The 18,156-nt window shown below is 41.7% G+C and overlaps 1 protein-coding gene across 1 annotated transcript in view; it reads right to left on the reverse strand.

Moving 5' to 3' along the window:
* LOC111953154 (gamma-aminobutyric acid receptor subunit gamma-3) overlaps positions 1-17,093 on the reverse strand; it is a 43,080-nt gene extending 25,987 nt beyond the window's left edge. Inside the window, 3 exon segments of the mRNA XM_023972236.2 lie at positions 5,514-5,581; positions 15,540-15,691; positions 16,282-17,093. Coding sequence (XP_023828004.2) covers positions 5,514-5,581; positions 15,540-15,691; positions 16,282-16,334 — 273 coding nt within the window. The 5' untranslated portion in view covers positions 16,335-17,093.
* Positions 17,094-18,156: the final 1,063 nt, after the last annotated feature.

The following is an 18,156-nucleotide window of genomic DNA, read 5'->3' on the forward strand; positions in this document are numbered from 1 at the left end:
TAGCCAAATACATTTAAACTCAGTTTTTCACAATTCCTGACATTTAATCCCAGGAAAAATGCACTGTTTTAGGTCAGTTAGGATCGACACTTTATTTTAAGAATGGGAAATGTCAGAATAATAGTAGAGAGAATGATTTATTTCAGTTTTTATTTCTTTCATCTCATTCCCAGAGGGTCAGAAGTTTACATACACTCAATTAGTATTTGGTAGCATTGTCTTTAAATTGTTTAACTTGGGTCAAACGTTTCGGGTAGCTGGTGTAACTGAGTCAGGTTTGTAGGCCTCCTTGCTCGCACACGCTTTTTCAGTTCTGCCCAAACATTTTCTATAGGATTGAGGTCAGGAATTTGTGATGGCCACTCCAATACCTTGACTTTGTTGTCCTTAAGCCATTTTGCCACAACTTTGGAAGTATGCTTGGGGTCATTGTCCATTTGGAAGACCCATTTGCAACCAAGCTTTAACTTCCTGACTGATGTCTTGAGATGTTGCTTCAATATATCCTCATAATTTTCTTACCTCGTGATGCCATCTATTTTGTGAAGTGCACCAGTCCCTCCTGCAGCAAAGCACCCCCACAACATGATGCTGCCACCCCTGTGCTTCACGGTTGGGATGCTGTTCTTCGGCTTACAAGCCTCCCCCTTTTTCCTCCAAACATAACGATGGTCATTATGGCCAAACAGTTGTATTTTTGTTTCATCAGACCAGATAACATTTCTTCAAAAAGTACAATCTTTATCCCCATGTGCAGTTGCAAACCGTAGTCTGGCTTTTTTTATGCCGGTTTTGGAGCAGTGGCTTCTTCCTTGCTGAGCGGCCTTTCAGGTTATGTCGATATAGGACTCGTTTTACTGTGGATATAGATACTTTTGTAACTGTTTCCTCCAGCATCTTCACAAGGTCCTTTGCTGTTGTTCTGGGATTGATTTGCACATTTCGCACAAAAGTATGTTCATCTCTAGGAGACAGAACGCGTCTCCTTCCTGAGCGGTAGGACGGCTGCGTGGTCCCATGGTGTTCATACTTCCGTACTATTGTTTGTACAGATGAACGTGATACCTTCAGGCGTTTGGAAATTGCCCCCAAGGATGAGCCAGACTTGTGGAGGTCTACAATTTTTTTTATGAGGTCTTGGCTGATTTCTTTTGATTTTCCCATGATGTCAAGCAAAGAGGCACTGAGTTTGAAGGTAGGCCTTGAAATACATCCACAGGTGGATCTCCAATTAACTCAAATGATGTCAATTAGCCTATCAGAAGCTTCTAAAGCCATGACATCATTTCTGGAATTTTCCAAGGTGTTTAAAGGCACAGTCAACTTAGTGTATGTAAACTTCTGACGCACTGTAATTTTGACACAGTGAAATAATCTGTCTGTAAACAATTGTTGGAAAAATGACTTGTGTCATGCACAAAGTATGTCCTACCAACTTGCCAAAACTATAGTTTGTTAGCAAGAAATTTGTGGAGTGGTTGAAAAACGAGTTTTAATGACTCCAACCTAAGTATGTAAACTTCCGACTTCAACTGTATTATTGTACGGATGGGTATCACACAAAGTTCCAAATTATAACAAGTATATTATCATTCTCTTAGATCCCTAACTATGTCCATAGAACATCATAACTGGGTGAGTCCATTGACTACTAACCCTACTGTATATGAACAAGTAACAATTATAGTAGATGATCAATATGGATGCCCTGTTCCATACAACCCATCAACTTGACCTGCTGCTTTGTCTTCCAGAAACAGAGTTCTGATGATCTAAATGCGTTAAATGGACATTCAAGGCATGGGAGATCACTCCACAGTTCACAGGGTGACGCTCGGTGTGCACTGAAGTGTGACGGGGGTTTGCAGCCAAGCCGAGCTGAAGAAATCTGTTGTTTTTCTTTTCTTCCTGGCTTTTGTAATGTTGCCAGGACAAACAGTTACAGGGGCGGGGCTAGGGGAGGGTGTTGGATGCTCCTATAGGCTATAGTAGTCTAGCCAAAGTTTACATCGCGGTGGAGATCTGTGTGACTCACCAATCACGGTGTACCTGAAATAATCAGGTACAAATCCAAGGTGGGGTGAACCTCATTCGGTTATGTGATGGTCTGGTGACTCACTAGTAGGCGTAGCCGTTGATTCTAAACAAAAAATGGCTGTATGCTCTGAATGAACTGCACAACAATGAAAAATAACAGCACACTATACAACCCAAGAACAGCATGAAGTTGATTACAAAACATAGGGATATTACATATACGATTGATTAAGTATATAAGCAACAAGGGTTAAGAACCCCGATGTATATCATGAATAACACACTAAGGGTTGTTCTTACTACAGTGGAAGCCAGAGTTGTATTACACCATCATATGTATTCAATATTCATTATGCTCTCACTACTAAGTATTACAATGCAAGGCCCGACACTGAGAAAACATTTAAAGTTTAGTCATGTACATTTGAGCCATTTACATTTGAGTCATTTACATACAGAGCATTTACATACCGATACAGTTACTACGGTATAACAAGTTGTCTGAGCACTGTGACCACAGGCTCTATTTCTCATTCCAACACCCACACATCCCACTTCACCACCAGATACAACTGCTTTCCTGTCTGTGCAGCCCAGCTTACTGGGGATATGAAAGATGATGGAACGTATCTTGCCTTAACTCTCTTGGCCCACAGTTGACCTTTATTCAAGCAGCACAGAAAAACAAAGTAATCAAATTATGTTCATGATAAGCAGGAGACAGAGAGGGAGAGAGAGAGAGAGAGAGAGAGAGAGAGAGAGAGAGAGAGAAGAGAGAGAGAGAGAGAGAAGAGAGAGAGAGAGAGAGAGAGAGAGAGAGAGGAGAGAGAGAGAGAGAGAGAGAGAGAGAGAGAGAGAGAGAGAGAGAGAGAGAGAGAGAGAGAGAGAGAGCGAGAGAGAGAGAGAGAGAGAGGAGAGAGAGAGAGAGAGAGAGAGAGAGAGAGAGAGAGAGAGGAGAGAGAGAGAGAAGAGAGAGAGAGAGAGAGAGAGAGGAGAGAGAACCACTTCTCCAATCTTTTTGGCTCTATACAAAGAATAAAGAACAAAAACATATACATGATCAAATACAATCCTAGAATCAACTATTAAAGACTACCAGAACCCATTGGATTCTCCAATTACCTTGAATGAGTTACAGGACAAAATTAAAACCTCCAACCCAAAAAGGCCTGTGGTGTTGATGGTATCCTTAATGAAATGATCAAATATACAGACAACAAATTCCAATTGGCTATACTAAAACTCTTTAACATCGTCCTTAGCTCTGGCATCTTCCCAATATTGGAACCAAGGACTGATCACCCCAATCCACAAAAGTGGAGACAAATTTGACCCAATAACTACCGTGGAATATGCGTCAACAGTAACCTTGGAAAATACTCTGCATTATCATTAACAGCAGACTCGTACATTTCCTCAATGAAAACAATGTACTGAGCAAATGTCAAATGGCTTTTTTACCAAATTACCGTACAACAGACCATGTATTCACCCTACACACCCTAATTGACATCCAAACAAACCAAACAAAGGCAAAGTCTTCTCATGCTTTGTTGATTTCAAAAAAAGCCTTCGACTCAATTTGCATGAGGGTCTGCTATACAAATTGATGGAAAGTGGTGTTGGGGGTAAAACATACGACATTATAAAATCCATGTACACAAACAAACAAGTGTGCGGTTAAAAATTGGCAAAAAACACACACATTTCTTCACACAGGGTCGTGGGTGAGAACAGGGATGCAGCTTAAGCCCCACCCTCTTCAACATATATATCAACGAATTGGCGCGGGCACTAGAACAGTCTGCCAGCACCCCGGTCTCACCCTACTAGAATCCGAAGTCAAATGTCTACTGTTTGCTGATGACTCTGGTGCTTCTGTCACCAACCAAGGAGGGCCTACAGCAGCACCTAGATCTTCTGCACAGATTCTGTCAGACCTGGGCCCTGACAGTAAATCTCAGTAAGACCAAATAATGGTGTTCCAAAAAAGGTCCAGTCACCAGGACCACAAATTCCATCTAGACACGTTGCCCTAGAGCACACAAAAAACTATACATACCTCGGCCTAAACATCAGCACCACAGGTAACTTCCACAAAGCTGTGAACGATCTGAGAGACAAGGCAAGAAGGGCCTTCTATGCCATCAAAAAAGGAACATAAATTTCAACATACCAATTAGGATCTGCTAAAAATACTTGAATCAGTCATAGAGCCCATTGCCCTTTATGGTTGTGAGGTCTGGGTCCGCTCACCAACCAAGATTTCACAAAATGGGACAAACACCAAATTGAGACTCTGCATGCAGAATTCTGCAAAAAATATCCTCCGTGTACAACGTAGAACACCAATAAATGCATGCAGAGCAGAATTAGGCCGATACCACTAATTATCAAAATCCAGAAAAGAGCCGTTAAATTCTACAACCACCTAAAAGGAAGCGATTCCAAACCTTCCATAACAAAGCCATCACCTACAGAGAGATGAACCTGAGAAAGTCCCTACAGCAAGCTGGTCCTAGGGCTCTGTTCACAAACACAAACACACCCCACAGAGCCCCAGGACAACAGCACAATTAGACCCAACCCAAATCATGAGAAAACAAAAAGATAATTACTTGACACATTGGAAAGAATTAACAAAAAACAGAGCAAACTAGAATCTATTTGGCCCTAAACAGAGAGTACACAGTGGCAGAAATACCTACCAACTGTGACTGACCCAAACTTAAGGGAAAGCTTTGACTATGTACAGACTCAGTGAGCATAGCCTTGCTATTGAGAAAGGCCGCCGTAGGCAGACATGGCTCTCAAGAGAAGACAGGCTATGTGCACACTGCCCACAAATGAGGTGGGAAACTGAGCTGCACTTCCTAACCTCCTGCCCAATTGTATGACCATATTAGAGAGACACTATTTTCCCTCAGATTACACAGATCCACAGAAGTTGAAAACAATCCAATTTTGATAAACTCCCATATCTACTGGAGAAAATTCCACAGTGTGCCATCACAGCAGCAAGATTTGTGACCTGTTGCCACAAGAAAAAGGGCAACAGTGAGAAACAAACACCATTGTAAATACAACCCATATTTATGCTTATTTATTTTAACTTGTTGTGCTTTATCCATTTGTACATTTGTTACAACACTGTATTATATAATATAACATTTGTAATGTCTTTATTGTTTTGAAACTTCTGTTGTGTAATGTTTACTGTTAATTTGTATTGTTTTATTTCACTTTTGATAATATCTACCTCACTTGCTTTGGCAATGTTAACACATGTTTCCCATGCCAATAAAGCCCCTTGAATTGAATTGAATTGAATTGAGAGAGAGAGAGAGAGAGAGAGGAGAGAGAGAGAGAGAGAGAGAGAGAGAGAGAGAGAGAGAGAAGAGAGAGAGAGAGAGAGAGAGAGAGAGAGAGAGAGAGGAGAGAGAGAGAGAGAGAGAGAGAGAGAAATATTCACTTACCATGTCTATTGATGATACAGGTCCGATGCTATTGACGTATATGTCAACGTCGATAAGTGTTGGTTTAACTGTAAAAGACAGAAAGAGAAATCACTGTAAAAGCACATTTTAACCAGAACCAAGTGTACAACACTGCCAAGCCGAGGTGACATGTCAAAAGTGTTTAAAAAGGACATGCCTACATATCTGTTGTTCACTCTGGTCGACTTTCAACATGTCTGAGGGAGGAAAGCACCTGACACATATTGATTTTGGGGGTGAACTATCACTTTAAGTGATGCCTATACATGAAGATGGTTCACTTGGTTCACCAGTTTCATTCAGGCAGTCATCCTTTTCACTGGAGATGTAGGAAACTGTTTTCCACACGGCTCAAATCTATTGAATAACATGCCATACACGATTCCAACCCTACATTTCACAATTTAAAGCCTGTTCTCTATAACTAATCTCACAAGGCGTTGCTGTAATTAGCGGTTCACGCTTGTGTGGCTAAGTGCACCTCTGTCATTGCACATTAGCCTCTTTCATAGGCGTTTGGCAACTTCGGCAATTAACTGTTGAGGTGGTGCAGTACACTCACATCAGACTATGACAGAAAGATCCGCACAAAGACGTATTTAATTGCAACAGGGTGTAATGGACGAATAGATATTTGACAGTTTTGTAGAATTCAGACGCAAGAAAATAGCAGAGTACATCTTGTCTTTTTAAAAATGTGCATTGCTATTTAATTATTGTTTAGTTCAGTTTATTTAGTAAATACTTTCTTAACACTTATTTATTCTTAACTGCATTGTTGGTTAAGGGCTTGTACGTAAACATTTCACTGTAAGGTCTATCTATACCTGTTGTATTCGGCACATGTGACAAATACAATTTGATTTGATAGGACATTATTAAGTTCCACTTTAGCCACTATCATCAAATAACACAATGCACATTTATGGCAGCAACTTTTTGAAGTCATTGGTAAAGTACTTTAATTCAGGGTTTCCCAAATTCTGGCCTGGGCACCCCTGGGTGCACGTTTAGTTTTTTGCCTTAGCACTACACAAATAACCAATTCATCATCAAGCTTTGAATCAATTGTATAGTGCTAGGGGAAAAAACGTGTCCCCAGGAGGGGCCCCAGGACCGAGTTTGGGAAACCCTGCCTTAATTGGAGTAAAATGGCGCTATTGGAATATTATTCAAAGTAGTAGTACAGTAGTTTTACTGTCAAATTCAATATAATCATGACATATGGGAAGGTGAATGCACTGCCCACATGAATCCTCTGTAGAGTTTCCACATATGTTTATTCTACGCTGCTTTGACTTGAGTTTGTCCACTTACTGTTACTGTTATCAGAGATTTATTTGCACCAAGGCCGGCCCACACCCCACCACACACACGCAAGCACACGCACACGCACACGCACACACACACACACACACACACTTCGCCCTCCCTGCCTCCCCTTCCTTATCAAGCAAGCATGATTACAACCATCTGCAGAGTAAAATGCCCCCATGAGGGTTTTAATGGAGGAGCATCTTTTACACACAGTTAACCTGTCAACGTGATGAGAAATACATTTGCCCTCGTCAGCCCGGCCGGTCTCATTCACCATGACCGCTCAATTCTCCTAGTTTAATTCCCCATACATTGTATTAAAATGTTTTCTATTGCCTTTGCATTGCTGTTGTCTGGTCTGATCTTTTCTGAGCTGGCGTGTTTCAGGGTAGGAGTGCTGATTTAGGATCAGTTTTGACTGTTAGATTACATTGAATATGATTACATGGACAGTGGGATCCTGATCCTAGGTCAGCACTCCTATTTCGAGATGGTAAGAAGCTATGTGACAGGCTCTCCAGTGTCTCTGTAGCACATGGGGATGTGTGAAACGTACTCCTCAGCCTGAAGTGTCGCCACTTGCGCTGCTGAATCATTAACTGTTCGGTGGTGCCGACTGGTAAGATGATTTGGGGGGGGTGGTCACGTGTGCAAGCAAAGCAGATGTCCTGGGTTCGAGCCTCGGTGCGCAGCGTGACGAACGTCATACCTTGTCCAAGGTCTGCATTTCTAGCCCGGTAAATGAGCACAATACCCTCAGTAAAGCCACTCTCGTCAGCCTCCAGTCGCTCTCTTCCCCTCTATCTCCTGTCAGCCGGAATCGTGACAAGCTAATTTCATCTTTCACAACAACAATCCAAACACAAACATCTTCAGACGAGTTCAATGGGCGCCGGGTGATATCTGTCATCCGTCTTAGGAGTCGTGTTAACAGTGKCTGCATCCCAAATGGCACCCTATTCCTTAAATAGGGCTCTGGTTAAAAGTAGTGCACTACAAAGGGAACAGGGTGCCAAATGGGATGCAGTCGGGGTTAGATCAAGCCTTACTGCACTCTGTCTAACTGTCTTCTACTTCACTCTGCCAGACAGACAGAGGTCATTAAAAGCGAGGTGGTAGACAGACATGACCTAGTGTGTTCTGGGAGTTTGGGGACAGACTGTATTAAAACAGGAAGTGAGACATCTCAGGTGGCTGTGTCCCTGGCCTCCGCTGCAACCTGAAACTAATATCCTCTACTTGTCCTTATCAAAAGAGAGACTAGCCAGAGAGAGCTGTAGTTGATAACCACAAAGCATGTATTGGTGACAGTATTGCTGTACAATTTTAAAAAGTACATTTGAAAATTTTAATGAGACCCAATCAATCATACATAGTGGAAAATAAATGATATGTGTATATACATAATGTAAACACAGTAAGGACAGGTGTAGTTTTTGTAGTTAATTTGCAGAAAAATACATATAGAATCCATATAGGATCTCTAAGACCTGATATGTGGTGTGTTGGTTTTGTCACAATTAACACTCTGGCCGCATTTACCCAGGCAGGCCAATTCTCATTGTTTTTCCACTAATTGGTCATTTGGCTAATCATATCAGATCTTTTTCAGAGCTGATCTGATTGGTCTGTTTTGGCTGCCTGTCAAAACGCAGCCTCTAACTAACATTTTGAGTGAACCTGCAATGTGTTTTCTCCTTTATCTGCAATTGATTGAATTAAGGACCCAAGTCCACATAATTTCCTGTTGCCTCTAACCATCGAATTGATTTTCATCTGCTTCCCCATGTCTTGTTAGGGTCCCTAACAAGACTTATTAGGCCATTTTCTTGAAAAGTAGACATAGATAGACTGGGGACACCATGATCTAATCTCACCAATTACTCACCAAATGGCATGAGGATATGGGGCTGCTTCGGAACAAAACAACAGCAAATTAATCTGTTGCTGGGTTCCAATGTTTGTGAATGCCCCGGTTAATTGTTGAACGTCCCTTTAACAACAGCACAGGGAATGGGTTAATAGCCTATCAATCCACCAGGCCCTGCTTTACTGGAGTTGAGACCTGTGAGGCCCACACTAACCGTATTAAGTTCAGCAGAATAGGAGGGGGCATACGGCTAGAGCTCATTATATGAGAGAGACTTGGAACTTTTTTTGTGCACCTCTGGCGATCCTATCTTCATTAGGATGTCTGGTTCTGTTTCAGGTCCTGCCTGAAACATTGTGGCTCCTGCTAACCTGATCACTGTAGAGCCGGAGGAGTTGGCTGAACTTTATCTGATGGGAAACAGGTGACATTAGGTCAAGTGATCTCTGTTCATTTCTGATGGAGGGGAATCCAAGATGGATGCTCCGTTGCTTGATATGACCAGTGAGGAGTTTCCTCGATGTGTCTGTGGGTAATTTATAGCATCAATCTTGTATGGTCCAGAAGTGGGACAAGTTGGTTGATATACAGTACCAGTCAAAAGTTTGGATACAGSTACWMWTTTTTTTTACTATTTTCTACATTGTAGAATAATAGTGAGAACATCAAAACTATGAAATAACACATATGGAATCATGTAGTAACCAAAAATCGAAATAGATGTTATATTATTCAAAGTAGCCACCCTTTGCCTTGATGACAGCTTTGCACACGCTTGGCATTCTCTCAACCAGCTTCATGAGGTAGTCACCTGGAATGCATTTCAATTAACAGGTGTGCCTTGTTAAAAGTTAATTTGTGGAATTTATTTCCTTCTAAATGCATTTGAGCCAATCAGTTGTGTTGTGACAAGTTAGGGAGGTATACAGAAGATGGCCCTATTTGGTAAAAGACCAAGTCCAAGAACAGCTCAAATAAGCAAAGAGAAACGACAGTCCATCATTACTTTAAGACATGAAGGCAGGTCAATCCGGAAAATGTCAAGCACTTTGAAAGTCAAAAGTTCTTTGAAAGTGGGAAGTTCACCTCCCACCAGGGTCTGTGTCCCAAATGGCACCCTATTCCCTATACAGTGCACACTACTTTTGACCAGGGCCCACTATGTGAGGAATAGGGTGCCATTTTTGACGCACACAGTGTCATCAGGAACATTAGGTCACTAAATGAATTACAGAATGACAAAAAAAATGCTTTCTTGGTTAATGTAGTAGCAGTAAAATCGCAGTAATATGGACAACCATGACTGATAAGTCCTTACAGGGTGCGTTATTGAATGAAAATAAATTAAAGCCTATACACACACACACACACACACACACACACACACACACACACACACACACACACACACACACACACACACACACACACACACACACACACACACACACACACACACACACACACACACACACACACACACACACACACACACACACACACACACACACACACACACACCACCCACCCTGAAGCATATTCAGTTCCATATTACATCCCCTCTTTCATAAAAAAAATCTGAATAAAGATTAGTTGTGTATTAAAATCGTCAGATGGCTTCCATTTGTATTATACTGTATATTTCACAGTCGATTCTGCATATTCAGTTCCATATTACATCCCCTCTTTCATAAAAAAAATCTGAATAAAGATTAGTTGTGTATTAAAATCGTCAGATGGCTTCCATTTGTATTATACTGTATATTTCACAGTCGATTCTGACAGAAAGTCTGGGGATTACACTGAGCTGGTTCCAAAGCCCTTTTGCATTTCAACTGTGGAAATAATCATTCGTATTCCCCCCTTAAACACCCTAGTAATCCCTAACAATGGGAAGGTGGAAGACACTCTTAAGAAGTTGAACATCCATAAGGATAACTTCCATTCACACCCTTGCACCTCAGCAGTGCCCGTATCAAACCAATCAAAGTCTTGCATGATTCTCTGGGCACCTGCTTGATTCAGGAAGTGGGGATGGCCATGGTGGAACTAAATGAGGAGTCAGAGATGAGTGCTCCCCTGATCAGATGTGGGCTCCATTTAATTGAGTCTGTCTGTCTGGGAATCTCGGCTCTCCTCTCCGGTGGGTGATCTAATCTAATTAAATTTCGGGGGACTTAAAATAGAGAAAGGGGTATCAGGCATTCCCTGTCTGCTGGAAGGTTGCATCAATGTGTCACTGTGGAGAAGCTTGAGAGGACTGAGTTTTCCTAGTGTAGCTAAGCCTATAGTATTCTAAAAGTCTACTAATCTACGACCATTATCCATATACTACACCTGAAGGAGCTACAACGACTAGACCAATTTTGTGGGCTCCTTGTTCTGAAATCAATTCAATAGAAAACTGGATTTTGCGAGAGGACTGAGACTATCCAGTGCAGCCAAGCGAAGCCTATAAGATTCTACAAGTTTACCACTCTCTGACCGTTGTCCATCTACTAAAACCCGAGTGGATGAAATGTCCAGACCAATTTTGTGACCCTCCGTTCAAAAATCATTCTGATAGAAGACTGGGTTCTGTGTCTCTGATGATGTCAATTAAAACAGGGGATAACGGCTCTGGAAGAATACATAGCTATCGTCAAGGATATTAACGCCTGATAGCCCTGCAAACAGCACAAGAAAATCAATGGCAACAGCGTCCAATAGCTAACAGTCTATACAATCCAGGTAAAGCTGTACCACTTCTGCGGCCAACCTTGCCGAAATATCTAAAACCGATTCCATCTGATTGTGATCCAGCCAATGCAGCTTCAGCGCTGGAATCTCCATTCTGAAGAGATTGTCTAAAGACATTTGCTGAGGGCAAAWGTGGAGGATGTGCAGTCACATCTGACCCAGTGTAAATGGGTAGTAGGTGTGCTGTACTGCCAGTCTCGCATTGTGTCTGGGTGAGCAAGGTTCATCTCCCTGAAACAGTGCCATCCAACGTTCAGTAAGAAAAATGAGTGTCGACCTTGGATTGCCTTCGTTGTGAATCTGGATGGTGTGATTATGAAAATGGTTCAGACTCAACGTGGGGTCAAACTTTGCATTGTGCCGAACTACAGCAATGCTACCCCCTCCAGAGTTATTGTCATAGATGAAAATGTATAACTATTGTTTAAAATGCATCTTTTGGGAGGGGATAAGCATTTCCGTTGAACAAATTGGCCGCCAGGAACAGGGATGTTCAGAGAAGAGCAGCTGCATTCATTCTAAATCCATTCGTGTCTGAGGGCAATTTATATTTAACAGTGATGCACCTGCGTTTTTGTCAGAAATCAAAGTCCCTCTTCAATCATTTCCAACAGCAGCCTGACTAATGCCGGGGTTGTTAATTCACACTTCAAAAAGATAGACTGGAGTGAGGATCTCCTCTTACCCACCCACTCTATGCAAACACACCTTCACATGCCACACTCAAACACACTCACACACACCTTCACATGCCACGCTCAAACACACTCACACACACCTTCAAATGCCACGCTCAAACACACACGCACACTTTCTCTCTCTCTCTCTCGCTCACGGCTAACACACACACACACACACCACACACACACACACACACACACACACACACACACACATACACCCACACACATATAAAGCCATGTTTTAGTTACTTGTCAAAACTTTTTGGGAAGTAAATATGTATTCCCATTAAAAATCATAATCCTAACTCTTACCCTAACTCTAAACCTAACCCTAACTTAACCCCAAACCTAACCTTAACACCAAACCCTAACATAACTCTAACCTTAACCCCAAACCCTAAACCTAACCCTAACCGTAACCCCAACCCTAACCTAACCCTTGACCTAAAAAGGCATTATAACTTTTCAGGACATGCAAAATGTCCTGACTTTTCAGAATTGTTCTTGAGTTCCTGTCTTTTCAGGACATTCTGGTCCGGACATATAGGAAAACAAGTTCACACACACCACAAACACAGACTGGTGTAGGTACGTGTCTGACGAACGTGACACTTTCCCATGTGCTACAACAGCTGGCAGTGGGTGGCGATGCCACTCAGAAAATTAGCAACATCAAGTGTTACTCACACTCTCACACCCTCAACCTTGAAATAAACCCGTGACTTACATCTTTCCAGTGGACATGCCTGACAGTCATCAAACATAGCCCAACACATCCAGCCTAGCCCCATAGAGCTCTAGAGAAGCAGCCGAGGTTCAACTCTGTTCTCTGTGAATGAATCCCTCTGAATCCCCACTGTGCCCGTGCCTGCACTGCAGGAGTGCCACGTGAGGAATGCTACTTCCTGAGTTTGATGCTGATGTACCGTGGTGTGATTCCCAAACTGGGTGGTGCATCATCTTGGCATGCTGAGGAATAATATTCTGACCCACTTTGTCTAGGATCCCCTGACAACCCAAAAGGAAGCTGACATAATAAGGACACAAAAGCAGCCACTTCCCTCATGTGAGATGAACCGAGAGATGCATCAATATCCATAATCTGTAAGGTGATGTTGGAGCTCTGAACTCAGGGAATACAATGTCCCAAGGCGCAAAGCATTGTAGTATATGGCTTGTATAACAGGCATGTAATATATTCATACATGTTTATGAATATACAATGCATATTATGGCATTGTACAGCATTCAAAAGGAGCATATATCTACAGTAAATATGTGGTTTACATAGCCACATGAATAAGAGACAATAATACATAATAMAACTAGATTAAAGAGTACACTTGGCCCTATTTGTAATACATTACATCTGACCTTCAGACATTACTGTAAAACCCCTACATGCAAAAGGGGCGGGATGGGACAAAAATTTGGTCCTGGTATTTTATCCACACCAGCCCACATCACTGAGCGCACTACCAACTCAAAGCAAATTGCCACTTGCCACATCATCATGATGATGATGGTGGAAAATTACAATTTGCTTTTTGAAAGTTCTATATCTTGAAAAYGTGATTGCTGACATGCAAAACATTATGGGACTGTATCAACAGTGGACTAATAAAAAAAAAATATATCTATAATTTTAAAGCGGTTTATTCCTTTAAGCTTTATACGTTATAAAAGCCAAGCTAATGACTTAGGATATATTGCAAATTAGAGCCTGTCATGTGTGTTCCCCTGTATCAACACATACACTAAGTATCAATTACTAATTACTAGCATTATACCATGGTGTAACTGGTGCCACTACCTTTTACAGTGGGTGGCACCAGCCCATGATTTGGTCGGACCCAAATCATGAGCAATCATCTAATGAAGTCATTCATAGTGATTTATTAAGAAGTGTTATAAATAGACTACTGAGGTAATCAAGTAATATGTTGTTTCATCCAACACATCATCTAATACATCCAATCAGGGATGATTCAATACATTTTGATGTGCAACCTAATACAGTGATTATCATGCATTTTTTTACCATATGCACAAAAAGCTTATTTCTCAAAAATGTTGTATACAAATTTGTTTACATCCCTGTTAGTGAGCATTTCTCCTTTGCCAAGATAATCCATCCACCTGACAGGTGTGGCATATCAAGAAGCTGATTAAACAGCATGATCATTACACAGGTGCACCTTGTGCTGGGGGATGTTAAAAGGCCACTCCAAAATGTGCAGTTGAGGTAGCATGCAATTGGCATGTTTACTGCAGGAATGTCCACCAGAGCTGTTGCCAGAGAATTGAATTTTCATTTCTCTACCATAAACTCCACCATAAACTGTCTCCTATGTCATTTTAGAGAATTTGACAGTAAGTCCAACCAGGCTCACAACCGCAGACCATGTGTATGGCGTGTGGGCGAGCAGTTTGCTGATGTCAACGTTGTGAACAGAGGGCCTCATGGTGGCGGTGGGGTTATGGTATGGGCAGGAATAAGGGACCATAATTGCATTTTATCGATGGCAATTTGAATGCACAAAAATACCGTGACGAGATCCCGAGGCCCATTGTGAGGCCCATTTTTTTCTGACCAACAGATGCATATCTGTCTTCCCAGTCATGTGAAATCCATAGAATAGGGCCTAATTAATTTCATTAAATTGACTGATTTCCTCATATGAACTGTAACTCAGTGAAATCAATTAAATTGTTGCGTTTATATTTTTGTTCAGAATAGTTCAGTATAGTTCTATCATTTAGTTGTCAGACTCAGGGAGCTAAGAGAAACCGTATGTGTCTACTGTATGAAGAGAGCCTTGTGGGAAGAACTTCACTACCGAGCTAATTAACATACATATCCTGAATCTGTCTTTGGCTGCACGAGATGGTTGTGTCAAGTGCAAATGTTAATATTTTATGACCAGCATTGAGTTTCTGACAACTGCCTTTCATCTAGATTCCATTTGTAATCAACAAGGGACAGATGGGGAGATGGTTGTGTCACTGAAACTAACCTAAGCCTAATATACAATACAGTGCCCCACTCATCGTTACCACTGATCGTTAATGCGCTACTATTATTCCTGTAATCTGGGTTGGCCATGGACCGGTAAACAAAAATGCTGCCCAAATGTGTATCTGTTGATCTGGAATGATTTCCTCCTCCTGCTTGGTTGATTAGGTTGTCAGGTGAAGCTCTGGGCGCGTTGGTGAAAAAAACACGCACAAAACCACCAGTGAGCGAGCACCGCGCCCGAGGAGGCCCTTTCAACACCATGGACAGCGCGCTTCCAACATAGCCCATTGAAGGTGCGCGTATCACCAAAGCAATTTAGACACTCCATTGAAAGTTTTTGTAATAGCCGCAGTAAAAAATACAGAAATGTAACTCACCTCCAATATCAGGGCGTAGTGTCTTGTCGTAGTCCTTAAGTAAGTTATTTAATATGAGCGTGGCCTCTGCCTGGTGGTTTTTGGGAGCCAGCATCTGACTGACAGTAGTGTCCTCATAGTCCCCATCGTAGTCCCTTGGGTCTGGGTCGGAACTAAATATCATATAAAAAAGAAGTTCGTTTAATTAATTACAAAATAATCTCAATATCACAGACATTAGATTATAATTCATGCATTAAAAGTTGATCAGTCTTAGTCTTACAGGCCTAGGTTTTTGAATTCAGTGCATAACAAGTGCAGATGAAACCAAACTTTAAACTGAAATCGTACAAGAAGTAATTTATTGAACAGAAAAAATTATAATCCAAAATCAAACACATCTCAACACAAAACCAATTATTACGGACGTTCCCGGTTTTACATACAGTATTTAAACTAGGCTACCTACAGAATTTAAAACTACTTAGGCTACCTATTTATTTTGTGATAGAATAGCCTATTAATATGCAAACACGTTCGACAATTAATAATGCAAATGGTAAGTATAAATAGCTATTTGGCCAAACAATGAATATGAAGTTCAATTAATACTCTGCAAGCGCGTCGGTGTCGTTGCCAATCAAAGACGCGCGTGACATACACAGCACATAATAGGCTCTAATTGAATTAATTCATTTTACCACAATTCACATTTCGACTATGTAAAAACAACACCTATTATCATAACAGTCACGAGACTTACCGCACCCGTTGGACTGACAGAAGTAAGAAAGACACCAGCAACTTGGTTGTCATTGTTCATGAAAATGACTTATGATGAAGACGGTGGAGACTTCTGCGATGTTAGAGCGGTGAGTAGAGGGAGCCAGGGAGGAGAAGGAGCGGTATATATAAACTGGAACTATTCACCCAGTGTATAGTTTCCTATAGGAAATCCATCAAATCTCCTGATGATCGACCATGGATTAGGTTGAATTCATCCGCGTTCGGAGGTCGCCGAGATTGTTTGAGCCGCTCCGGTCCTTCTTTGCAACGTCAATGATCAATGTCTTAAACAGCAGCACCCCACCTCCTTCCGTTCCATTCAATTACAGTAACCAGTTTATGCACCGACATGATGACGTTATCGTTCACACGATACAGTAGGGCGTCTACCTACAGAACGAGACTCGTAAAAAGCCTTAAAAAAAACATTAAAGTATGCAAGCAACATTTTAACTTTGACTAGCCTATTCACTTTCAAGTGTTTTTCATTACAAATAGTAGCTCCTTAGATCACATATCATTATCAATATTGCTATAACACGCTTTAACTTTAAGATAAATAATCACTTGATACATTTCAAGCAGAAAGCCATGGAAAATGGCACCATATCCTCTCAAAGTTGCTCCCTTTCTGAGAAAAGGCTGGTTCCCTACAATGCTTTCCCAACCAAAGTCGTGCTCTCCCTGTTTATAGGATACACGAACAATTTACAGTTAACTATCGCAGGCTAAACCCTGACACATAATGCTATTGGCCACATTCGTGTTGGTAGCGTTCGTTTTAGTAGCCTACTTTCGATTAAACCTGTAAAAATAATCAACAAAACGTGAGGAAGTTTGCACTGAGAAGCCAGACCACCTCCCTGCGGCTGGCGGCGGTACTGCAATTTAGGGCTACTATATGTGTCTGTCCAACCTGGTCTCAGAGCATTTCGCATTATTCTGTACGTAAATCTCATTTACTATTTTTGKTWTGATATTTTACGTTTTGTATGGTATGTATTAATTTGTGAATGTCCACATTTGTGAATGTCCATGTTACAAATTACAATTCTTATTTTATGTTAGGAATTTACAAATGTACAATATTTACAGATTTGTAAAAACGTACGATATGTTACGAATTCTTGCTGGGTAGCAAGTCGGCTAACATTAGTTAGGGTTAAACTTAGGGGTTAGGTTAAAGGGTTAAGATTAGGGCTAGGGCAGAGCAAGGGGAACCACTACTTCAAGGTCTCAAAGCGAGTGACGTCACCGATTGAAACGCTATTAACGCGCACCACCACTAACTAGCTAGCCATTTCACATCGGTTACATTCTCCCCCCTTTCGACCTCCTCCTTTTCCGCAGCAACAAGCTTCCGTCCCTCTCCTGGCCGTCCCCTGGCCCCGACCCGGGGACCCTCTGCACACATCAACAACTGACACCCACGAAGCATCGTTACCCATCGCTCCACAAAGGCCGCGTCCCTTGCAGAGCAAGGGGAACCACTACTTCAAGGTCTCAAAGCGAGTGACGTCACCGATTGAAACGCTATTAGCGCGCACCACAGCTAACTAGCTAGCCATTTCACATCGGTTACACATATTATAATCCCACACCAATTAGAAGTGGGGCAGCAGGTAGCCTAGTGGTTAGAGCGTTGGACTAGTAACCGAAAGGTTGCAAGATCGAATCCCCGAGCTGACAAGACAAAAATCTGTCTGTTCTGCCCCTGAACAAGGCAGTTAACTCTGTAAACTGTTCCTAGGCCGTCATTGAAAATAAGAATTTATTCTTAACTGGCTAGCCTAGTTAAATAAAGGTAAAAAAAAACATGCGCCCATCTCTACCGTTATGTCCAGCTAATGCA

Source organism: Salvelinus sp. IW2-2015, linkage group LG27 (genome assembly GCF_002910315.2).
Source record: "Salvelinus sp. IW2-2015 linkage group LG27, ASM291031v2, whole genome shotgun sequence".
Lineage (NCBI taxonomy): Eukaryota > Metazoa > Chordata > Actinopteri > Salmoniformes > Salmonidae > Salvelinus > Salvelinus sp. IW2-2015.